The following is a 25,966-nucleotide window of genomic DNA, read 5'->3' as shown; positions in this document are numbered from 1 at the left end:
TTTGTTATCTCTTGCAAAAGCCCGCGCTCGCATGTTGAAGCTTCCTCACTTCCCTTTCATTATGGTGTACTAGAATACTGGGAAGTGTACCGTGCATGGGCCGAGAGCAGACCCTTTCCTTAATGACGCCCCGAGGTGGCACTGTTCGGTGTAGGTGTGCTCAAAATGCATCGTCCAGTATGCACAACTCGTGCATCATCATGCATTGCACACTGCTTAAAGACAATACAATTTAAAGATTGGCTGGTGCAGATCACGTGCAGCTCAGGCCTTGCATGCAAAGCAAGATACACAAGCCAGACGTGGAAATTGTGGGAATCCTTGTGTCCCACATTTATTTGAAACATTTTTCTGTAAAAATAAATATTAATGCTTTGATAAATAAAAAATTCGAAAATTAGTAGCAGAAATAAGAGTTTGTGTGCATATATATCGGAACTCAGGGAAAAGTTTAAGCAATGAGTATCTGCAGCAGCAGAATAAGAAAAAAATAAGGGAGAACATAGTCATAGTTAGCATAGGAAAAAAAATATTTAATTCGCATAACAAAGGAAGAAAGTGGTGAGCACAAATTTGCATTAAACAAGGTGGAAACAGGAGGGCACATCGTAGTACCTCTTGCCAACTCAGTTGTTTTATTTCATCTAACCTACATCGTGTGTTTGCCCTCTTTGTAGATAAGCTTCATATCAGACTAGAAGCACATATGATTAGAAGCAAATGTGATACTCGGCCTGTCACGCACAGCGTGTTGCAATGCCACTCATGTAGCAGACGTTTCATTTGTGCTGTACAGATTTATAGACACTGTCATGAAAATGTTGGCGCTAAAGAAACATTGCAAAATTATTATATAGGCCTGAAACCAAGGCAGGTTTCTAAGGTAATTTCCCATTGAATGAAGCACAGTTGTCAGTAAATCACAGTTGTCAACTTCTTTTCCTCTCAAGTGTACTTTTGTTATTGCAGTCCTCTCGCCCCTCTTTACTTGAATCATGCTACAACGCTGATAAGCTTACTCACTGCTAGTTTGCTTTTGGGCTCTGCAGCATCAATTTGGCACTCAGCAGGCACAAATGTATATTTGCTGTCGTACAATTTCTGACCAAGATGAGAGAATTTTGAGTCTCAAAAAGGTTTGCTCTGCATTATTTGCATCCGCAACCTCACCGACACACGGCTGTCCTCGTCTACGGTGTACTTTTCTGCCGCTTCGTTTTGAGCAGAACTTGGTTGTCTTTGCTTTGGCATGCCAAGTACCTGGTCACAAAAATTGTTTTTTCCGCTTCTTTGGCAGCAAGTACTTCGGAGTGCCTAGAAACATAGTAGAAATGGGACCATGCTTGAGAAATGGCCAATTGAGGGTTCGTTCGCAATTTCACCATTGAACTTTGTCTGGAATGCACGCTGTATAAATTTAGCCTCAAACTGTGGTTCAAAGATGTCTCAACGACAACACTCGGATCATAAAAGCTGTGCTCAACGCAGTACTTTACAGTCTGTAGCATATTATCAGTGTCGTTGAAAAAGTGGGGAACAGAGCCACTGGCCAAAGATATGATGTGGAAGAGTTGTGCATCCGCTAGACTGCGTTAACGCGATAGCATTGAGGGCCCCGTGTCGCAGAAAATCCGGTGTCTGTGTTCCGGCGTCAGGTGTCGGACGTCGCTTCGGCACAAAGGATTTCAAACCACGCATACCCAACTATGCAGGCCCTCCATGTGGCAATAGGAAGTTACTGAACTAATTGAATTTCTTGAAGTAAAATACGTAGAAAAATCGTACAGTACGACTTACGCACAACCTACAAACATGATAGCATCGGATTGTAATTTGAATATACAAGAAAACATAATTCTGTTATGCGGAAACTCCCAACACAAACCCCTTTTAACGCGATAGCATTTTCCAGCTGCCGTTTGAGGTCTGTCTTAGTAGGAATGGCACAGCTCCCTCTGTTCCTTGCACACCACCAAAAAAAGAACCACAAAGCTCGCCTTCGTGCATAGCGTTTGCCGCCAGCGTATTCTGGTACACATTACGGTTACATAAGCTGCAGTTGCCAAGAAGCATAAGAAGCACTCAGGAATTATTAAATGCTATCGTGTTCCACTCTTAAGAGGAAGCTTCAGCTCAGGCCGAACTCCGACACGGCCTATTCAAGTACATGTAAAACGCAAAGATGTTTTTCTGAGATAACACCTGGACCGATAATAATGAAATTTGTTGCACTTGAGAAAGAAAGTTAAATTCTAGTGACCGTTGAAAGCGAAATTTCAAATTTAGGGCCTGAATTTTGTTAAAAAAGATTTTCAATAATTTGTACATTTGAAAAAAATTGAAGCACAAAGTTTACAAATGAATAGCTCTGCATCAAGAACCAATATTGTGGTTCTGTAAATGGCATCCATTAGATCATTAAAAGCGGACAAATTCGGTATGTCAATTTATATATTACGTGAATTCGTTACAGTGTTTACAAAGGTTCTGCAAAAGCTGTATTTCCATATTACTAAATTTTTTTGAGATTCATGTGTAGCATATGAATTTTGTCCGCTTTAAATGTACTATGTACTAAATGCAATTCACAGAATTGGGTTATTATTTTTCGTTGCTGAGTTACAGAGTTGTAAACTTGATAGTTTTGTTTTCTGAAAATTGTCGATTTTTTCCAATTTTTAATAAAGAATTGATGGCCTAAATAAAAAATTCGAAACCAACAGTCACTAGATATTAGGTTTTTCTTTTGAATGCAACAACTCTCGCCAAATTTTATGCAGTGGTTACCGAGAAAAACGAATTCTCCTTTTACATGTATTTAGATAAGAGCACCCGAGCCAATGCTTCCTCTGAAGAGGAAGCTTTAGTTCAGGTGCTCGTATCTAAATACATGTAAAGGGAAAATTGGGTCACTGTGTATGTGCCAGTAGGTGTATGCTGCTGTTCAATGAATGCCTTTCACAGCAACTAGGGTAACTAGGTATGTGCCACTGGAAATGTACCATTCTACAATGACGAAAAATATCCCTTAAACTTCTTCTATGCTGAGCGGAATCGAACCCACATCGCAAACGTTCCTCATAGACAGCAACCTGACTTAGCAGGCTGTGCTGCAGATGCACTGGGTATGTGCCGCTTTTCAATGAACGCCTTTCATGCCTTCATGGCAAATGTATTCATTAAAAGCACCTTATACTAAAACATCAGGCAAGGCTCATCGAAGCTGTGAAAATTGTCTTTGTACTGGTGACGCACTGGTATACTTCCTCCATTCCTCAACAGAATGTGTGTAGGTGCTGCGGCTTTCCCCACAAACGTTGGGAAAATGAGGCTATTTCATTCTTTGAAATGTGATAGCTATCCATTGCTTGACTTAAATTAAGTCCTTCATGACCCATCCATAATGGCAGTTCGACCATTGGCCTTTTCCCATAGAACAGTCCCATTTAAGTGAAGGTTAGCAGCATTTGTACTCTGTAGCCATTTGAGTGAAGCAGCCTTGGCATTTGGGTAGGTAGGAAAGCAGATCACTAATTGCTTTGACTAATCATTTGACTATTTGCTTCAGTCATTGATAGCTTCAACAATCACCTCAACCTTAAGATGAGTTATTGCTTTGGGCACTTTGTAGGGCACTACATGTTTCAACCTATCACAATTCAGAGTACTAAGCGAATGGCACTGTGAGCCCACAAATAGACAAAAAGTTTGTTTGAAGCATCAGGGCATCCCACACGAGCTTGCGCCAATGCAGCAGTCTGCCTTGCAAGGCACACAAGTGTGGTCACTTGAGAATGCATGCTACAATCTGCGGTGAAGGTGCAAGAATCTTCCTTCGAGCACTAGCCCGCTTGAGAGCATGTCAAAAAGGACGTGCATGTGCACGGGTTTAGTATAATGTATGTATTCCATTTGCTCGATTGTATTCCATTTTTATCATCCACTGTTAACGGTCAGCCGACGGTGTTGAAAACGTAGCCAAAGCAATGTTTGGACTGCTGATGAAGAATGAAAAGGAATAGGATTGCGATAGAATCATTACATTATCCTGGCCCTGACCTCTACAGTAGAGGCGTGCTGTCATACAGCGTAGTACTGCACTCCAGTCCAAAAGCTAGCTAAACATGCTGGGATGCATCATACCCACATCGATTGCATCATACAGAGTATGGTGCAATCGTAATCAAAACCATGTCCATCTGTGGCTGTGTTGCTACCTCAGGGTCAGGAGGCTCGCATGAGCACATGGCTGTCACTGCTCATTGCTGTAGGCAGCTCAACTGTGCCATCGCATCCAGCATGGAAACTGAATTCTCAGGCTGTGATAACTCTCTTGGTGCGCTCTTCATGATTTTTTGTTGTTCGCAGTGCTTCACGGTTATATGTTCTTTCTCACTGTCTCTCTTTCTGTCTATTTTTTATATATATAATTTTGTTTCTTTGCTGGAGAATTTAGGTTTACATTACTTTTTGCTCAAATGAAAAGGCCATCTTGTATTTTTTGTTCCAGGGCTCTTTCTGTATTGCCTCCGGTGGGTTGTTGTTAGGAGAATTGAAAACCATTCCTTGTAGTAAAAACTGCATCATAGTGGGATTCAGCTGTGTATTTCGCTGAGTCAGAATTGTATTATTGTCACTTATATGTATGCTTCTTTATCAGGCTGCAGAGCTGCCTCAGCCTGGTGGCGAGGGCCCTGTTGGAGAGCCATTGCCAGGACTGGACAACATGCTCATGCTTGCAGAGGTCAGTGCATTGATTCATTTCTTAGGTAACTAACAGTTCAATTGACACACCTTACGCTTGTGTAACATATCCTAGGAGCAGATTTTACCTAGCCTAACTAAAGTTAGGCAAGAGTACGGTTGCCAGAAAAGATAATCCTTCTCCTTATTTTCTCTGTAAATCCCCCATGTGAATACTTCTTAACCTATCTATGAGCAATTCTGTCAACTTTGATTTGTCTGATATTCAGCACACGTGTTGAAAAATATTAACCATTTCTTTCATATAAACGTATGAATAGTTGTTGGGATTTTCCACGATTAGGCCAGCTGGTACACCCCCTAGGTAAATGGGAATTCCGTCACAAGCGCCAATCTCTCCCGTTGGGCTTGTTAGGCTGAACTCCAAAATTTCTTTAAAAATTTAAAAATCAAGCATGCTGTTATAGCAACAGTTTTGTTTATGCGCGAGGGGAAGTGCCATTTTGCTTGTCTTCTATGTGCTTGATGGGCAACGCATCTGTGTGAAAAGTTATCTTTTTCAGTTCAAGATGCGCGAGCCAGCATGCCATGGCATGCGGCTATTTTATTTGGGCAATACATGAGGCAGAAAAATGGGGTTTATTCGCTGTTTTTATTAGCAACCTATCGCACAGCAAGACATTCTATACACAGCACAATAATGTAGAGCTGAGTATCTCATTATTCAGCACAAATGTGTGCATTCTGTACTACGATCATGCATACATAAGGCAGCTTCCTACAATTTCTCATAGACAAAGTTTCTACATAGGCCATGTTTGTTTGCTGTGTACCACACAACTCTACAATATTTGTTACAACAGTTATTTATGAATAATAAAAAGGTTATCAAGAGCAGCAGATCCACATTTTTCACATACCAGTAAAAACAACTTTCTTTTTTATTCAATGCAACCAGTATACTTGCTTGTCCAAAAACCATGCCATAGCTATTCAATTTTCTGCACATCTCTCTTGATGCTAATGTGCCAATAAATATTCAGCAAATTATATTGAAAATGTGTATAGTTTTTTTTTTCATATATGATTTTGTTTCACGGTACAATATGTAAGACCACTAAAGCTTTATTGAGAAATTCCTCACGAGCATATTGGAGATGTTTCATAAAATTTGTAATGCAATTCATTTGTTCTATCGTCATCTAGACATAAATGGCACATTTCCAAGACAATAACAACAAATAGTGCCAAATTTTTTTTTTGAGAAATAGAAAATGCAGGAGAAGCATGTGCCAATGAAGGACAGAGTGATGCACAAAGGTATTATTGAACGAGTAGCTTTGGAACAAGGAGAAATATTTTTTAAAAGCAACGCAAGTCAGCTGCATTCAATGCGTTAGGTCAACCTGCTCAGTACAGGAGGAGTATTCCGTAAAAGTCCATCTAGTGGACTGTAGTGTAGTGGATTTCGACTGCTGTTGATGTGCTGATTGGATGGAGCTGCACGAGTGAGGAGGAGACGAGCGGCCCCAGCCAATCAGCGGCAGTTGAAATGGACAGTCCACTAGGTGGACTACTAGGCATCAGTTTCCTAGAGGTAGTTTTTATGATTCATCTTGTTAAAGATTATGTAATTGAGCATTTTATTTGACTTCATTTTTCTGCAAAATACCCATAAGAGGCAAACTAACTTCCTATAGTTTAAAGCTGCTGGTCAACTGAGCATTGGAAGCTTTGCTCTGGAAGAATTTTTGCTATAAAGTGGCAAACCAAATTTAGGGAGGACATGGCAGCGCGAGGCAAGAACTGTCTTCGCCATATCATATGCTGTAGTGCTAAGCGCAGCGCGACCTTTTGCGGAAGCGAATTCACTCATTGTCAGCGAAAACTGTTCGGCTTTTTATTTTAGCCTATAATCAGGAACATCGCGCACTGCAGACGAGTAAGCGATAAAAAGAAACTGGCAAGTATGTGGTTTCTTGGGGCACGCGGAGCAAATTTCGCTGCGTAATGCCACATGGCACCCGGCACCGTAGCAAACGACCTGGAAAAGACAGCGCTCGCCGTGGCACTTGCACCGTGCCCTGACTAGTGGTTTCTCTACGAAAATAATCAGCTGCAGAAGCACAGATTTGCAACCACTAACGACTTGTTTTCCTTACCTTCATCGATCAGGGACCGCTCTTCCTCTGCAACAGTTGGACAGCTGACCACAGCAGTCTTGTTTTGGCCGGGTCAGTGAGGGCCCTTTCTGTGAAGTGGCCCAAGCATAGGTGGTAGCCGTCGTACTACATCTGCTCCCATGTCATCTCCGCCAGGACTCCCCATTTAGCGTAATTTCGCCATATGTCATATCTGAAAATTTGGCAAAATAGTGCGTAATCATGATTTAAGAACACCTAAATGCAAAACCAAAGTTGAGAGCGTGAAGAAGCAACGAAAAATTCTGTCCTACTATAGGCACAGGTTGAAAAGTGAAGCAAACCTAGGTCATCACACGGGTAACCTGAACTTCTTGTAATTCAAAACATAAACGGTGACTGCTACGAATAAATTTTTTCTTTCGGCTTCTGCCGTGTTCATGAACATTCAAAGGTTGTAATGACAACAAAAAAACTGGTCACCGGAATGCTCTCCAGCGTAACCAGTTTGTGCAGCAAGCATTTGAATACCATCGGCAAATATGCATTGCAAGTTTTCTACTCGTGGAAGAAATGAAGAGCAACCACTAACATATACCAAAGTGTAATTTCCATCTGCGTGTCAGCTAGTATCAATCGGCCTATGTGAAACTGTCAGCAAGTAGCCTCAGTTACTTACAATGCAGCAGAAAAACACGCCAAACCAAACAAAGATATTCCCTTGCAAACAACCACGGAAGATCTTTCGTTTCGACTTATAGCTGTTTTGATAGGGATAGCTATGCTTGTTCCTTCATAGCAACTGCAGAAAAAGTGTGCTTGCCTCTCGTCTGCAGGGAAACGAAAAAATTTCACTCTACTGTTCCTCCTAGAGTCTTCACAACACACAGCCGTGCAGCATGACTTGTGCCCTTTCCTCAGTTTTTTTTTTTTTTTTTTTTTTACATTGCTGGAACGTTTGTGGGCAGAGAAAGAAAATTTTTAACTGCAAAACACAGTAAAAGATGTGCACGTGCATAGAAAGCGGCAGGAGCAGATTAAGAGAATGGCAGCCGAAGCGATGAGTGATAGCACCGCCTGTTGGCGCAACAAATGAAGCAACTAAATTAAGATATGAGACGCCGAAAAAGAAAATAGCCAAAGGCACATTTTATTTCTACACATAATTGCATTATTTTACTTAATTGCTATGTAGGTTGAAAAGATAGAGCAACATACGCAAAAGGTATTGAATTTTTCTTTGGCTACAAATGTCATGGCGACGATTTATTGCCAATGCCGAAACTAGCCCCACTGTCCACCCACTGGTAAAGCAGCTTACGTGATGCCACACGGTCTGCGCACGCCGCAGATTATCTCTAAAGCGGTGTGCGCTGATGCGCTTGCACTCAGCCGCACTTCGCACATTCTTGATCGCGTTACTGCGAGTTCCCTCCCCACCCCTCTTTACCTCTGCTCGCACTGTAAGGCGACACATGAGAAGCCACTTAAAGCACAAAGTGCACAGGGCATATGAAACATGATGCGGCTCCACTTTTGCGTTGTTTGCTCTTATAGCACCATGAACTATTTGAGAGGTGCGTTTGGAAGCAGCCGCTTGTAATTCAACCATTTGACCATTTACGTCCACGGAACTTTACATTTATTGTCTCGGCATTCCTTTTCGGCAGAAGCGAAATTTCATTATATCGAAATCGCATACAAGCATGCTTCGTTAAGTTGACGTTCTAAATACATGGTGTTCTATGAACAAGATGTTATGAAAATTTAAATACTTCATTATATCAATAATTTCGTTATATATAAATTCGGTATATCGTTGTTTAACTGTACTCAAACACGAGCGATGGCTGTGCAGTACACAACACTGTGTAGAGGAAGGCTGAACACATCTTTCCTGCCCCAGCTTTCAGAGTGAAAGCATGTACTGCACCACAGCTTGCAACACGGACCAGTCAACGTGCACAAAGCATGTAAACTGTACTTGACAAAGCTGCACAAGCGAAATTTCGCGAGCACAGTTACTTACCTGTGCAAGATTGTGCCAAGCACTTTCTTGGGATGACTATAGATACTGTAAGCCCTGTTGGCACACAAAAAGTAAGGAAATTTCGTGCGTCTCAGCATCGGACACATCGAAGTAGACGAACAAAAGCCTTTCTGACACAATACCAGCAACACTGTCAGCAGGAACCGCACGCTGCATTTGTCACGAAGGAGTATGCGATGGAGCGGCCATGGTGTAGATGCGGCGGCAAGCCATGCAGGTGTGCAATGCCGCCAGAGTGAAATGGGCAAAACTTTACCACCGCCAGAGTCGGGCCTATATGACTGTGACTTTATGGCTTACGCACACTTTGTGTCAAGCCCACAGCTGGGCCTCAACTACTTCTCATCCTTTACTAAAGATGGCATTTGTATTCCAATTGGTCGACGTGTCCGGCATTTCCAGCGTGCCAGGCAATGGCCAGTGAAGTCAGATATATCATGCCGGAGACCTTAATATTGCCAAAATTTTACCTTCCATGTTTAATGTGACCCACGGCAGCGCAGCAATCAGTTGTTGGCGCAACACAAGCAAGGCCACGGCAAGGAAGTGCTTTGTTGTTTGTCGAAGGCTGAAACTCAAGACGCTCACTCTAGTGAAACCAAACTGTATATAGGCCAGTATGCTGCTGGTCAGCCAAGCTTGCGCGTGGTGCATTATGCTCCAGCGGCTCCAGCGTGAGGAAAGACATGTTCTATTCCCACGTCAGCCACGTTAGACTTCATAGGGTCTAATTTTCACCAACGTAGCGTAACTGCACCACACGTGAAATAGTGTCTGCGTTACACCAGATTATATTCACGCCTTAAGCTTGGTCACCCCAATGCGCTCTTCTTCTCCGAGCGTAGACAGAACGCATCAAGGCTCTTCTCATTAAACATAGACAACCAGATACAGAAAACCTGCTTGACTGGATGAATATTTCTCATTAAAAGAACATAGCGAGCGCACAACGGCGTGGGCAGAATGCACAAAGCCACTAGCAGAGTATACCATAACTCTGTAGCTAGCTGGCTTGCACGACCTGTTTGCTGGTGCATGGGAACAGTATACAAGCAAGGAAAGCAGGCAACCTGGGCACTGGTTCTCTAGAGTCTAGTACATCAATTCCATTGAAGCGTAATGGCGGCGCTTTTTTCAGTTTCGGTATGAAAAACATCTATTTTTGCGATCGTTTTATGAAACACCCACTCGAATTTCAAGTGTAAAATTTTCCACAGAGGCTCAATTATCTGAAACGAGGCTTTCTGTGCCGTCCAGTATTTCTTTACAGTTGGCCTCAATTTAACCTGCTTACCTATTGTGACTCCATTTCACTTTAGTCTGCAGTATATACTGCTGCACACAATCACTTTACTGAAAGCACTGTTGTGTTTGACAGGATGTGTGACATGCCGCAGTCCATCAGTAATTTTTAAAAAAATGTTTTTTTTCCTCGTAAAGCTTACAGCCAATAATTAGTTTGTGCATGTGCTTTGATCCAATTATTGACTTCTTTTCTTATTTTAAATAGGTATAATTCACTGTTCACTAAATCAAAGCTTTTAAACAGCTCCGCTGTTAAAAAGCCAAAATATTGCTGATTCATTTGGCAGTATTTGCCCGGGACCTTCGACCAAGATTGAATTGACCGAGAAATCAAATTAACTGGAGTGAAACTAACGCATATGTCTTCTATCATATTTTCAGGCCCATGCGCTGCGTGGTGTGAACCAAGATGTGCAGCAGGCTATGTACAACATTGAACTGGCTTTTCTGCAACAGTGAGTGACACATATTATTCAAATGTACTTGCACCCAACTCCACACTTGCAGCACCTTAGGTGACTTTATGGTCACAGGGTGCATTTTCATGATGTGTAAGATCTCTTTCCCACAAAACTTAACCCAATATTTATAGCACTCTCACCAACATTTATCCAGTCGATGTGCACTGAACGTGATTCACAAAAAAACACCTGAATGCATTTGGCAGAGGCATAGGTGAAAACATGAGAGGGAGTAATTTGTTGTAGTTGGTTTGCTTGAAGGTTGGCCTGAATTGAAGTTTTGACCAGCTTCTCTACATTGAAAACTCACCTACTCAGCAGATGAAACATGGGAAATATGAGATTTGTTACACCGAAGTACATTGGAGGTGGAAGAGGCCTCTGTGATTAACTAAGTGAACTGTAGTGTGCTGATTTTGATGTATCTAAGGTTCCCACGTTTACTAAGTTCTGCTGTATCTAGCTTAACTCTTTCAGTGTCAGTGAGGTACCGGTACACTTCTGCGTTTGTGTCCCACAATGTTCCTTTTGACATTTCTTTTTTCAGATAGGAATGTGAGGACCACACCAAGAGAGAATTTGCCATTATCCATGTCATTTATTCATTTCTGCACAACCAGAAATAAACCATTTTGTCTGTTTTATAATATCCGACAAAAAATGCAAAACTGAAAGGGTTAAATTAGGAAAGATTTTGGCACCACTCATGTCATAAAAACATGTGGAAAAGGTGTTAAGTTAATGGTAGTTCCCACAATTAGTGAGCGCTATAGCGCGAAGCAAAGGATGAATACACAATGTGACAGACGACAGGTGCTGTCATATTGTGCACTCGTCCTTAGCTTAGTGCTATAGCTTTCACCAATTGACGTACCAACTAGCCCAAACCACTGCCCTTTTAAGATAGATTCCAGTTTGTCTGGGTGTCAAGCTGTTTGGAACACCTAACACTGGATTATAGAAATTAGAAATGGCCATGCAAATCATTTCAAGACCTTGCCTCCAATAGAACCTTTCACAGAATTCTGGTAGCAGCTCGGTAGAACTGATTGCGAAATGTGTTTCACTGTTTTTAAGTAGTAAAAATGGTACAGCAGTCCCATGGGCCTGCTGTGCCATTGTAGTTCTTCCCAACAGCCAACTACAAGTGCACGCTGCTGAACTCACATTGCAGTGTGTCTATCTTGGAATGCTCTGTTCATGCTTAATAAGGTGCCTTCCACTGGTACATGCAGTAGAACGGGCCATGCCCAAATTACTGGAATCTTTGAGGTAGAGTTAAATGATTACACGCACCCTCAACACATACCTGAAGGGTAACTTATTCTATCTGATTTCGTTTTAAGGAAGTTTTACGGTATGCAAAACCTGCAAGTGTACTTCTCCACATGTCTCAACTAATTTAACCAAGATGGCAGACTTCAAACTAGAATTGTAAATAGCTCGTCAGTGTGCAGGCTGATGCAACCATCCCTGTCACACTCCATTCCTCACACCATCCAAGCTTTAAAAATACGCTTTTCATGTCTAACAGTTCAACTAGCGGGAGGGGTTGACTATATTGGTTAGGGCAGGTAACGCACACAGGAAAACTTGCTTGCAGAAATTAGTGTATCGTCCATTGCAGGGGCCTTGCACCTGGCGGTGAGCAGCAGGGCGAGGAAGCAGAAGACGACGAAGATCGTGAGCTGGAAACTGAGCCTGAGGCTGAGGGAACACAAGATTTGGCCGAAGCAGATCAGTCGCCTGCTGCTGAGCAAGATGCCGCAGACCAGCAGCCTGAAGATGTGGCAGCACCAGCATTGTTAGGGGTGAGTTGTGCCACTTTGCATGGTTTTGCTTGCTGAAGCAGCCATTAGGGTTAGTGGCGGAGACAACATATATGAAAGGCATAGGGTGACCCAGTTACAAAGAGTTCAGAGACAGTTAAGTACGTCCTGTGTCAAAAAACTTAAACTTTATTTGTGAGAATGAATCAATGTAAAACGTATTGCTTACCAGGTTTGCAGTAGATACCCTTCAGGACAAACATATGAAATACCATAAAAATCTGTTTATGAGGAGTTTGTGTGAACAGTTCGCTGAATATTTAGTAACTAAACAAGGGTCCCTGAACTGTTTATGTTATCACAGAATTTATCCACAAGTTATCCACTGTACAATCAAACTCACTTATAATAATATTTAAGTGGCAAGAAAATTCTATTGCTACAACCGATATTTGGTATGACCGGTTTGCACAGGAAAAAAATCAAAGAAGGGACCAACATTAAACATTTTAATTAGGCTGAAAGTCCAGTCGAACCTACTTGTAAAATTCTCGGATTTAACAATATTCGAATATAACAATGAGCAGCCACTGTACCATTAATGTTTGTTTGTGTTCTTTGGTAAAATAAGCCTGCCTACTAAATGTTCCCATGCCACATTCTTGATGATAACAGTTGAATCTGGCAGTCAGTGCCAAATGGAAAAAGAATGCAAAATCCTGGAAATCCTGTCGTAGGCGCTAAAATCGGAAGTAGTGGCGCCTATGTAAACATCCAAAATCAAATTTGGGCTGCCAGCCACATTGACATTCAGTAGGCAGAGCGTTGTGTGCCCACCTCGCTCCGCCGTATCCTTCGCAGTGCTAGGCATTGAAGAAGGAACGGAAGGATTGCAAAGGGGATCGAAGGTGATCTTTGATTACCAGTAACTCCTCTTCTACTTACGGTCAGACTGCCTATACACTTGCAACACGCTCACTCCTGGCTGCTCCTGGCTAGACGCCTTGGCAGACATCACTTCGTAATGAGCGCTTCGAAATACGCAATTTGGATGCGGCAACTAGCCATCGGTCAAGTTAGTGCAGAAAAAAGTCAGTCCGCACCACATGGTATGGCCAGACTGGAGCACACGAGCATGAGGGCGCACCCTAGCCCTGTCATGCACATAACAAATGTTGCGCACAGTTGCACATACCTGCTATGTAGCATAGGTATGACAACCGCCTCAGGGTGCTGTGACGAGTGCACTCGCTGTTAAGTTTGGTGTGTCATAGGCGCCAAAATCAGAAATATTGGAGTCTGTGTAAACATTCAAAATCAAATTTAAAGTGCCCACCACAGTGATGATCAGTAGGTGAACCACTGTGGGCATGCTCCGCCTTGCCATAGCCTTCACAGTGCAAGACAGTGAAGGAGCGAAAGCACCACGAAGGGGATCAAAGGCGATCTTTACTTATCAATAACTCCACTTCTGCTGAGAGCATTAAGGTACGTTTTGGTGCAAGGTATTTCTGAAGTAGCCTATTTTATCATCAAATGCATTTCTTGACTTCAATAAAATAATTGCAGTTTTGCCTGAAAGGCAAAGCATCGATTGCGATAGCAATTTAGTAGACAGCCATAATAAGTAACAATAACAGCTTTATCGGCTATATAAACTTGTAAACACTCACTTAGTAACTAACTTAACAAGCATGGCGTCAGCGTCCACAGGCAAACATGCACACATCACACTCAATGACTGCGGACACTCGCTGTCAGAACGCTGGCATGAGGAAGCACAGCAGCAGCAACGAGCAAAGTGACTTATGTGCTGTCTGTTGCGTCAACGTAAACTGAGTGGCAAGAACACAGCACATGCAAAGCTGTGAGCTGTCGGCCAGCCTAAACTTTGCCCCAAAACAGATAGCTTTCAAGATAAGGTCCGCACGACTGCACATTATGCACAGTCGCTGCCAAAGTACAATGCCTCCCCCCCCACCTTCCCTCCCCCCAGTTTCTTGCGCACTCCGGAAGACGGCGCGCTTCCTTGCCGCTTTCCTTCCTTGTGCATTCGACATTGAGCCTCAATTGTCGGTTCACCCTAACATGCTTTCACTGACACACACAGCATACAGCGTGCGGTGACGGTGTATCCTTGGACTTTATACGGAACATCACGGCGATGGCAAGGATGGGCCTGGAGTGTACATATAATTGCTATCACAATAAAACACTTTTAAGAGAGAGCAACATGCCAACATTGCCAAGCCAACCTGTTTATGAATAAACACGGTACGTCAGACTCAGTATTTGATGTGTTAAAAATGGTATGCCGGCTGCTGTTACTAAAGTCTACATGTGTGTGTTCGTTGTAGTGCTGTTGGCTGTATCATAAGCAAAGCGCAAAAAATTATTTTCCTTAACAACATGCCTAGCCTTGTCCTTGGTGTTCCAACTCAATTTAGAGAATGATGCACATTGTGTAATACTCCTGTCAATTGGGCAAGTTAAGTGCACTTATGGAGAGTGTCACTCAGTTTAAGTGCACTTTGCCAAATCTAAATGTCGCAAGTGGAGTGCACTTGGCGAAGAGTGCACTCCGGTCGGAGTGCGTTCACGGAACGCACTTCGTTGGCCAAGTGCATAGCCTCACAGCCAGTGGTTTGAATGGTACAAAGTAAAATTCATAAAAAAGGGACACATAAGTTCATTCTAGTTCAACAAGGCTGATCCTTTGGCTAGTTGGTATGGTTTACTCGTAATGGCAAGGCCTTTAGCGCAATTCAAGAAAGACGGACGTGACAGAGACACAGGACAGGGCTGTCCTGTGTCTCTGTCACGTCCCTGTCTTTTTTTAGTTGTGCTAAAGGTCTTGCCATTATGAGTCATTTTAGTTCTTGAACAGCTTTTAACAAAACAATCAGAACAGAACTTGCTCATATTCTTTTCTAGCAGGATCAAACGCAATCTCGTCGCATGCCACCATGTTGTTCTGGATTGGCTAGACATACGTGTTGGCCGGCATTGACTTGCTCTTAGAATAAAAATCTTTTCATTTTTTGTTGAGAAAATTTATGTTATGGGTGTTTTTATCTATAACACAATGTAAAGCAATGACCTTTAGAAGTTTTTCTATTTAATCTACATATTCAAAAACGTGCTCTTAGGCTGTCGCCAAATTTTTTTTTTACTGCTAGTGTGCTCTGTTTTCGCGTTTAGGACCGCGTAGCCTAAAGGTTCCGAAGTGTACACCCGTAAGTGCACTTCACTTCCCCGTTTCACAGGGGTATAGCTCATCAAATGGGCAGGCTACTTTGGCTGCAGGCTAAGAGGTCAGTAATTTTCAACACTACCTCTCTTGTTTTAATGCGACAGCGTTAAGGAGCTCGTGTCGCAGAAAAGCCAGTGCCGGCGGCGTTGGCCGTGAGCGAAAAATCCCGGAAGGCAATTCGTAAATGAAAACAACTTGCAGGATGGGCTGGGTGGGAATCGAACCAGGGTCTCCGGAGTGTGAGACGGAGACGCTACCACTCAGCCATGAGTTCGGTGGTTCAAATTGCGACAAAAGCGCCTCTAGTGAATGCGGTGTTGCCGTAGAAACGTGCCATAGAAAGTTATACTGCAGTGTATATAGGTAATTATGAGCATGTAAATTACAGAAGTCGCAGTTAAACGAGTAGCAGAGTATGTTTCCGCTACATTTCTTCTGCACTTGGCGCACATGCAGATCCATCTTGCGGCAAACACAGAAGACCCCCTCCTCACAATGTAGGGCGCTGCCCCGACAGGTGGCGCGCCACTCGCCCGCTTCTCCCCTTCGTCTCGTCAAAAGTGTGCCGAGCGAATGAGTGGGCGGTGCGAACGGGGTGCGATAACGCTATCACGTTCCACTCTTGAAGGCGAAGCTTAAGCGTCCTCCAATTTTTTATCTTTCTTTATTAACACATCACACTAAAACACTTGTTTTGATGTTGACGATTGTACTCACATCTTCACATTTGAAGAGATTGTAGTCTCACTGCTGTCTTTTGTGCATCCATGCAGGCGGTTGGTGGAGCTGAAAGTGGTGCGGCAGAACAGCCTACTGATGATGCTGCTTCAAGGCAGGCAGCATCCGTAAGCATATTGCTCTCTTTCCAGTCACTGCGTTTTTGCCAAGTTCTTTACTTTTATTATTACTGCCCCACTCCCCTGCTTTGATGAAAACAATCACTTTCTGGGCTTCCTTTCTCAGCCACCAATTTGTTGTCTTGTTGCGTCATTGTGTCATGCAGCTTTTAAAGTGGCCCAAAACACTTTTTGAGCATAGTAACTGTTGAAAACGAGAAAGCGGAGCCGAAGTAGGGAATGTCCTATTTATTTGACACTCGCAAAAACAGCTAAAAAGAATGCGGGCGCATGCTCGTGTCCATTCTATGATAGTTTCGATGGCAGTCAAGGAGTCGTCCAGTCGATGAATTTTTCCACTGATGAGATGCCGATCTGCTCCTACAAGCACACTTATCCCATGCTCAGGCAAGACCTGAAATACGGTGACGGTAGCCAAACGTAAGTCCTTGCATTTCACCTTTTCAAGTACGTTTGTCTCTGTCAGTGCTGACAAGTCGTTGCATACTCCTGGAACTTCTATAGCCTCTATTTCAAGTGAGTTTGTACTGACTATACAGCGTGACTTGTACTCTCCAATAATATTTCTGAGGTGCTGAAATGTTTCCAAATTCCGAGATGGTGAGCTGCTCTTTAGTTAACACAGTGGCTTTCAGCTTCCTACACAACTCTTCCGTGATGAAGCTGCATTAACTGCCACCATCAATCAACTTTCTTACAAGGCGTTTGCTTACAGTGCACTGAACTCATACTTGTGCGGTCTGCAGAAGAACAGTGTGCTTTAGCGAGTTTGTTTACGAGCTGAAAGCAGTTGTCTGCGTTTCTTTATTCTTCTGCTTCCAATTTGGGTTGCACATCAATGTGATATGTCATCCCTTGCATTTTGCACAGCTTAATCTCTTCCAGCTTCTGCATTCCTTCGCTCTGTGAAATTGTCTAGTGCAGCGGAAGCAGCATCCTAATTTGTGTAGTTTCTGTTTTATCTCGTCTGATGTTAGTTCGGCTTGGCAGACATCTACTGAGTGATCTTTGTCACAGCATAGTATTCAACTCTCTGGAGTAAGTTTCAAGGTTAACATAGATGCAGAACCTTGGAAATGTTCATTGGATTGTCGTTTTGCGTTTAAGGCTTGTTCTCTCTTGTCAACGGCCATCAGTATGGCCTGTTCCCGGCTTCTTACTTCAAGGCTCAAGAAGTCTAGAAGAACCAACATTTCATCTAATCTGTCACTAGTAATGTTTGTGTGTGATTAAAATAAGATGTGCTGAGTGTAACAGATTACCATTCCTTGTGGAAGATTCGGTATTATAGCTGTTTTCTAAAGCACTCCATATTTCTTTTCTTTGACGCCAATGTTATGAAGGGACCTCACGCAAGTCTGCGCTTCTTCATGCAACCTTTGAAGCCCTTCGAGCTCTTCATAGGAATGAACTTTACGTAGGTTTAGAAGACGGCACATATGTTAGTTAACAATCAGCAACCTATGACCAAATCTTTCTTCGAGAAGTTCTAAGAAGTTTTCTAAGTTCGAGAAGTCGTCTAAGGAGTCAGAGCAGCTGAGACCGCAACTCCACATTTGCGCAGAAGCACCGGACTAGTGCGGGCGCACCAATCGCTTCAGAGCGTGTGGGCAAAGGACCGTCGTTGCTTTCCTCATTGTGGCCTCTTTCACTTGTGCTCGGTACGATGTTGGCAATGTAGTCTTCGTTTTCGGGCTCTCCCGTGGTCACGACACCATCATCTGCACTCACAAACTCGTCGACTGTCGATTCGTCAACGCCTTCCGGAAATTACGACAGCTCGGTCCAAACTTCGGCAACACCAGCAGCGGCTTCGTCGCACTCATCAGAAATTAGTCATCATTGGGCATGCAGAAGCCGGCATGCCTGAAGCAGTTTCGGATGAACCACTTGTACATGGCCATGCGTACGCGTCGGGCGCCACAGGCACCGGGTCGCGAGTTTGGCCACTTTAACCCTAATTTCCCCTTATTCTTCAAGATTGTGCTGAGAGTGCTTTTCGGAATCTTGCACACTGCAGTGACATCTGACTTCTCACCGCGTTAGACCCAATTTATGATTTCGAGCTTCACGACGAAGGGTGAATTCTGCCGCTTCATCATGGCTGCACTGCGGAAGAAGGCCCACAAGGCACAAACACAATGAACCAGAAAAACAGCGAGACAACATGCACCTTCACCATCTTGCACGACGAGGGCACAAGAGCCCCTGATTGGCTGTCTGAGCAAGCGCTGTGGGCGGGTCAGGATCATTTTTTGCAGGGGGGTGTCGACGGCTCGTCTGAGGCAGTGCGGTCACGATAGGGAGAGCAGTTGCATAGAGCCGCGCCGCCGGGTTTACCCGCCGCCGCGAGGGAAAGCCAACTTCTGGGGGTACTTTTCCGCCACTTGACGCTCTATATATCGGGAGTCACTGCTATTTTTGTTCGATGTAAGCATAATTTTTGCTATATATACTCATTGTAACTATAGCATGTCCAGAAATTGTTTCATATTTAGAATAATTCAATGTAAACGGTTTCGATATAGTCTGGTTCGACTGTACCCAAATTTGCCAGGAGACAGGTGACTTTATCCCACAAGTGGCTAAGAAAGTGTGCCATATTCTAGAATGACCACTTTCAGAGATACGTTCACTTTCGCAGAATTTCGCATCATATCATCAGATGTATCGTTGTCTACGATTGGCTGCATTCTTGGTACTGTGTCAGGAACGCTATCATTTGTCGACATGCGCTGTGCTAGTTATGTAAAATGCCACGGAACTGAAAGCATTCACAAAAGGGATCGTTCAAAAATAAAGCTGAAATTTGTCAATGCATTGCTGTGCATATGTACGCTTGCCTACAATCTGGTCAGTCTCTATATCTCTATCATTGTCATGCTCTCGCCACATATAGATGCAAGACAATTAATGCATGCACCGAATCTTCAACCCCTGGCAACGTGACAGTACCGCAATTTTATAACGCCAGCAAAAACATCAAGGGTACAGTTGGAGCCTCACAAACGACTTGAAATCGCCGGGACGGGGTCACTATTTCACATGTGGATTAACAAACACTGGGTGCGCAGAACCAACACCACAGGACTAGCGAATGGCTCACCAGGATTCACTTGTTCTACAGTTTGGGCATGGTAGGTGATGGATTAACCAGGCTTCACTAGTTTCAGGTTCCAGGAGGTGTTGGCAACATGGCCGACGACCATGCCGTGATGATACCATCGACAAATCAAAGCCAAAATGTCACTATTTCCGCTCAACTCGATAGTCAAATTAACATGGAGTCATACAGGCAGGGTCTGAATTATTAAACAACGTGCCTTAAGGTGCCCTAAATTTTGGTCGTACTTATACATTGAATTTATTGGCCAGTGACGGTGTCTCGAAGTAGTCCAAATAATCAAGCTTGTCTGGATCCTTGGTGCCCTAATAATTGGTCAGTGCCCGTTCTAAATCAGCCAGCTACTGAGCAGTAGCGTCAACTTAACCAGGTAAAGCAGACCATTGGAAAGCGCCTGGGTGTCTAAGCTAATGCTTGAGCATAACCAGGGGCTCATCGAGGCTGAACAGGTGTTTCTGACTGATCCAAGCTCTAGCCTTTCTGAAAACATAGATAAGCTGGCAACTAATTACAGCACGCTGTATGAACAGGTTCGTTGTCTTCATTTAAATAAAGGGACACTCAAATTTAGCTGTGTGTGTGTGTCCCTTTTTTTTTTTTCATTTAGAGGCAGTGCAATATTGTTTTACAACAAGCAAATACTTTCCAGAATAATTCTTGTAAATTTTAGGTGTTTGGGATAGCCTGGTACATGTTCAGCAGTTGGCATTTATTTGCTCCAAAGTGCTCCAATACCTGTATTTAGGTGCTCCAAACTGCTCCAAAATTAGTATTTTGCTGCTCTAAAAATTGCTTGAAATCTCAGTTTATCAGTGGCACCACTGACCACTAAGCTTATTGTTTACACATGATGTACTACATTTCACTTCAGGCTGTTGTCTATTCTTTATAGCTTCCATAATTAAACCGAGTTCCAAGTGTTACATAGAATGGGCACTATAGCCGAACCCGGATATGTCAAATCTGAGGGAAATCACAAGAAAGTTTGATGTATAGGTAATTTGATATATGATATAATAGACCCTGAGGCAAACGTTGGGTTACTGATAGGTGCTTGGGAGGACTGCTAAGTTACTGCACACAACTTTAAAAAAAAAATAAAGCCAGCACATTTTATTTACGTGCAAAAATTTCCTGATCCTGGTTTGCTTCTTCTGCAAAATGAAGTTGAAGACACCCGTTTCGATCTTGTCAAGACTGTCGAGGTGCAAAAGCCCTGTGCCTTCCATATCGCTGCAGACACGATGGATCATTGCCGATGCCAATTCAGCGGCTGTGTATGGGTGTGCTGCCATCTCTTTTGAATGATATCCATCGTTACTTGAGCAGCTTTCCTTGAAAGCCATTCTTCGGCCAATCCTTAGAAAGCCAATGGTGCATCTGCATGCTAACATCTTTGCTTTCTCCAGAAATGGCTTTACACACAATGCAGTGGCAGTTCTTGAGCCTCTGCAGCCTTTTTCCTCATCGAGATGGCAGCGAACTACTTGGTCTTAGTCATTATCATGAGGCCGTCCACCGGGATGTTTTTTGCACAAATCTCCTAGAACCACACATAAAGACATTCCTCGATTTCCTCGTGGGCAGGAGCGTGCACACAATGAGCTCCCAATCTTGTTTGGTCAGCGACTTGTAGCTTTATCTTCTTTCTCCTTGTCCTTCAGAAGCATGCTCAATGTGCTGCGCAGGATGCCAAAGTCATCTGCTACCATGGATCTCTCGCCTGCCTCAACATGCTGGATCACTTTCAACTTCATTGCAAAGTTCAAGTTGATTCTTTTCTTTACACTTGCAGCAGCCATCACTTGCAGAAGATGACACCATGAATAGGCGCTCAACCCACACAATGATGGCACAAGAATCGGAAAGAAGAAATGTTGACGTTTGAGGTAGCACACGAGCTAGCTGAACAACTAGGTGGGGCTCAACTGACTGCACACACAAGATGCGTAAGAAGCAAGAAGCGCAAAAGAAAAAAAAAATCACCACCCAAGCACTCCATACAGATGGTTAACCATAATTGGGTTAATCTCAACCGTTCAATAAACGACGGTTTGGTAGGCTGCTGGATCCTTGGTGCACAGTTCCTGCTTGCACTCGGCTGCACGAGCCTGTTCTTGTTCGCGGGCTGCAGCATCAGCATGGAGTAGATGAGCTCGTTCCTGGTTCTGCCCATCACGTTGCTGATCGAAAGCTGCCTGCTCCTCAGGAGTATGTAGGACAAGTGGCCTACCCATTTCAGAGCCGTAGAAAAACAGCTGCACGCATACACGGCTGCGACGGAGAGCAACGATGTCATTACTGGTGCAGCTAATTGCACGCCTCTTTCGCGCTTTTTTTTCCCCCGCTTGCGCATGGGGTTGCACCATAGGAGTTTTCGGCATACAGGCAACAGATGGATGGACGGACGAGTCGGCTAGCCATATACAGCTTCGCTGTAAAAGTTACAGTGACGTTTCACTTCGTGAATGCGGATGACACACGAGCATGTGGGTCGCTGCAACACTTCACCTCATTTCTGCTTCCGCCCTTCGCTCAACGCCACCTAGGCTTTTCTCTAGGTAACTTTGCTTTGCCGCACGCTCAGCATGCTCCTCCGTACTTTCCCTGGTGCGCGATTCTCTTCTCCACCTCTAGGTGCCATTCGATATACTGAATGTGCTGTTGTACAGGCATTCTATATACATGTGCACCAGCCTTATACATTCGCATGTATACATTATATACAATAATTCCTTATATGTAGGTTCGATATATCAGGGTTCGACTCTAGTTCTAAGAGTAACTGTCTGAAATGGTAAATACCTGCCACAATTGCTCAGTGGCTACAGTGTTCTGCTGTTGAGCAATATGTTGTGGGTGCGATTGCCAGCCACAGTGGACGCATTCCAACATGAGCAGAATGCAAAAATGCTAGTTTACCATGCTTTGGATGGGCTTTAAGTACATCAAGTGGTTAATCTGGAGTCCTTCACTGCGTCTCATAGCCTATATTTTGCTTTAGGGTGTCGAACACAATCAGTTGATGAAAGTAGTGATTGCCACTCTTTTCTGTGTGCTTCTCCTCCTTACTACACCAGGATGCATCAGAAGTCTCCCATGAAGACGCAGTGCCAAGGACTGAATCAGAAGACAGCCCTCCTCGCCAGCATGACGGCTCTCAACCTCCACCTAGCTAGTTATGGGGGTAGGAAAGCCCTTTTTCATATTAAGTCGCTGCCATAAGGTATACACGAAATACTAGAAGGAGGCTTTTCCCTCAATATTGGTTTGCACCTACACAAAATGGTCGACCACCACGCTCACGGCATCATTGAGCTGAGAGTAGGCTAGCAAACAGTGAGGACATAGTAGTGAGGAAAAGATGACTGCAAAGATAGTAGCATCAGCTCATGCACTCCTGCTTTAATTCCATTGCCAGAACGATGTCCACCATCATGTGTAGGTTAAACTAAATGTGTGGCGAAGCGTGCTTGCAGATCCTCGCATATCTCTTATTCATGAGTGTTGCAGTAAACCTTGGTTTGTATTCTTCATTTTTTCTTCTTGTCTGCAACTTCAGTGAAGCACTGAAGACTGTCTGATCAGTGACTATAGGAAGGCAGATTCTCCTCGTTACATTAGAGGTGTGCCTGCCAGGAACGAGCTGCTTGATCACTATATGACTGTAAAGACTGGAGAAGGCTTGAAGTTGTTACAGTAATGCAGCTTTGCATACAAAAATTTACAGGCAAGACATAGTTATGGAGAGAACTTTTGGAACTGGCTAACACTAAGAACCTGTCCCACTCAGCAAAGCTGAAGACGTATAGCACTTGACTTTAGACTAGAAGCCTCAATCTTTCCAGGCGTCGTCAGGCACGGGAGTTTGGCCCACAAGTGACAAACTAACAACCAATAGCAACCCCGCTGAAAGTTCGCTGGTTCGGTTCAGACTTAAGAAGACATACAGTGACAGGGACGTGCCCATCAACACCGACAGTACAACAAACCCTCTCCCACATTCAAAAACCAAACATGCAAAAACAATCAAAGGTCAACTCGTCCTGTGTAGCATGAGCCCCGTGTGGGCTAAACATGTCAATTAGATGACCCCAGTGGCATCACCTATGAGTTTCCTGCAAGTGGCGCAGCATCTTTAAAAGTGTTGCACATGTAAGAAACATGCAGTCCTTGCTAAGCTGCTGGCTCGGTATACTTCAATCCCTTACTGCTGTTATTCATGAGTTACAGAGAATTTGTGCCGTCTACATTAACCGGAACAACAAGTGTGCATAGGGTTGCCGCCTGGCCAGTCTTTCACTGGCTCAACCGGTATTTCTTCTATGGTGCTGGATCTGCCCTCACATCAGCGCACTATTTGCCAGTTTTAAGGTCCTTCTAAATTGGTGCATTATAAGTTGCATTGCAAGCACTCTGTCGAGCATTCATACATAGCAAGGAACTTGCCGCAAACAAATTTATTCCTAATTTACTAAACTTTCTCTGAATACTTAATTAAAGAATGAAGTATTTTGTCATCTGGACTTATGCATATTAGTACTGTGTTTTAGTAAAATACTAACATGCAGTTATTTGCAGCAGCATCCATATGAAAATTTTAAGACTATATCAAATTTGATATGGAGGCTTTCAATAAATTTCAGTCATGCAAAGTTCCTACTCAGCATATGGCTACATTATTTTGTTCTCATTCTCTTTTTATTTTTGCATTCAGTATATATCACCATGCCCCGCACCCACACCCTTTCTCGTTGCCAGTTCTTTTGCTTGGCAAAGGTGACAACCCTAAATGTGCACCTTTAAATATCTGTATTGCATCATACTGTCAGATAAAATGCGTCGTTGTATGCTTAAGAAAGAAGCTGGATTGTCAATTACTAATAATCTTGTCAACTAACACACCGCATTTGTATAGAAGCTGCATCATTTTGCCATTTTCTTTTCGACATTGTTATGAGCAATATTACAAATATAAACAGAAGATAAAAGATACCACCAAGATATATTGACAATATTTAAGAGGTCAACTTCAAGGCATAGGTTCAGTTTGCCAATGTCACATGTACCTCCCAGTTCCTTGCGAGATCACAGAGTGTTAGGCATCTGAACAAGTACTCTAGAATGTAGCATGTTTCAGAGAAACAATTAACACCTTTTTTTTTCCTTTCTCTTGCAGGAACCTGGAGCATTTATAGATCAAAAGCAGTGGACTCTATGTTATAGCAAGGAGTCATTGAGATCTTGATGTTTAGTTTATATTTTTGTGCAACTTTCTCTCCCATTAAAGCAGTGGTATTTTTGCCCATTCAGTGCATGACCAATAAAGTCATCACTTGTTCATACATATTTACTCTGGTGTTCTTTGTTTTGTGCCGAATAGAGGGATTAAATGTCTCAACTCCTCTCTGTCACATCGTTTTAGAGATCTCTATAGTCATAATTTAATCCTCTTGTGTTCACCATTTCACTGTTTACAGTCTTCATTGATACCGCTATGGCTGTGCTCATACGTTTTCACCATGTAATACATACCTGCCGTGGTTGCTTAGTGGCTATGGTGTTGGGCTGCTGAGCACGAGGTCGCGGGATCAAATCCTGGCCCTAGCGGCTGCATTTCAATGGGGGCAAAATGCGAAAACGCCCGTGTATTTATATTTAGGTGCACGTCAAAGAACCACAGGTGGTCCAAATTTCCGGAGTCCCCCACTACGGCATGCTTCATAATCATGTTGTGGTTTTAGCACATAAAACCCCACAATGTAATTTTTAATGTAGTACATGACAGGTAGTGTTAGACGTGAAACATGTGAGGACTTGCAATTTTTTCACATTGTAGGAGTGTTTTACCAACACTTCAATCGGCACTGTGTAATAGAGCATGGAGCCTAAATAGGCAAGAGCATTCACAGTACAAGTGCACTAAAGGTGGCACAGCGAGTATCAATACAGGCTGGTTTGCTTCCGCACTGCATCCATGTCTATATTAACCTGAACAAAAGTGCATAACAAGCACTTCACAGCATGCAAGGCGCACTGTGGTCTCGTGTCCGGGTGACGTCGGATTTAGGGTTAGCGCTGCGATCAGTATGTTAAAAACCACTTTGTAGTGCAAAGAACTTGTGGCATTTGTGTGCAAAAAGAAAAAAAGTAAATTTTTCTGCGTTCCGCATGGCCTAGGAGAAGCAGATCAGTAAACTGTATTGTAAGAAGCCAACAGTCCCTTCTTCTCATGTATGTATGTATGTATGTATGTATGTATGTATGTATGTATGTATGTATGTATGTATGTATGTATGTAT

The 25,966-nt window shown here is 43.2% G+C and overlaps 1 protein-coding gene across 7 annotated transcripts in view; it reads left to right on the top strand.

Annotated features, from left to right (window-relative positions):
* Positions 1 to 25,013, top strand: part of LOC142578817 (uncharacterized) — a 128,699-nt gene extending 103,686 nt beyond the window's left edge. For all 7 annotated transcript variants that reach the window (XM_075688421.1, XM_075688418.1, XM_075688417.1 and 4 more), the window contains 6 exons: positions 4,661 to 4,744; positions 10,582 to 10,655; positions 12,289 to 12,472; positions 16,457 to 16,528; positions 22,745 to 22,851; positions 24,844 to 25,013. In XM_075688421.1, coding sequence (XP_075544536.1) covers positions 4,661 to 4,744; positions 10,582 to 10,655; positions 12,289 to 12,472; positions 16,457 to 16,528; positions 22,745 to 22,843 — 513 coding nt within the window. In that variant the 3' untranslated portion in view covers positions 22,844 to 22,851; positions 24,844 to 25,013. The remainder of the gene's footprint in view (positions 1 to 4,660; positions 4,745 to 10,581; positions 10,656 to 12,288; positions 12,473 to 16,456; positions 16,529 to 22,744; positions 22,852 to 24,843) is intronic.
* Positions 25,014 to 25,966: the final 953 nt, after the last annotated feature.

The sequence above is a fragment of the Dermacentor variabilis genome, chromosome 4, assembly GCF_050947875.1.
Source record: "Dermacentor variabilis isolate Ectoservices chromosome 4, ASM5094787v1, whole genome shotgun sequence".
Lineage (NCBI taxonomy): Eukaryota > Metazoa > Arthropoda > Arachnida > Ixodida > Ixodidae > Dermacentor > Dermacentor variabilis.
The sequence above is the reverse complement of the archived record's forward strand: the minus strand, read 5'-3'. Positions and strand labels throughout refer to the sequence as shown.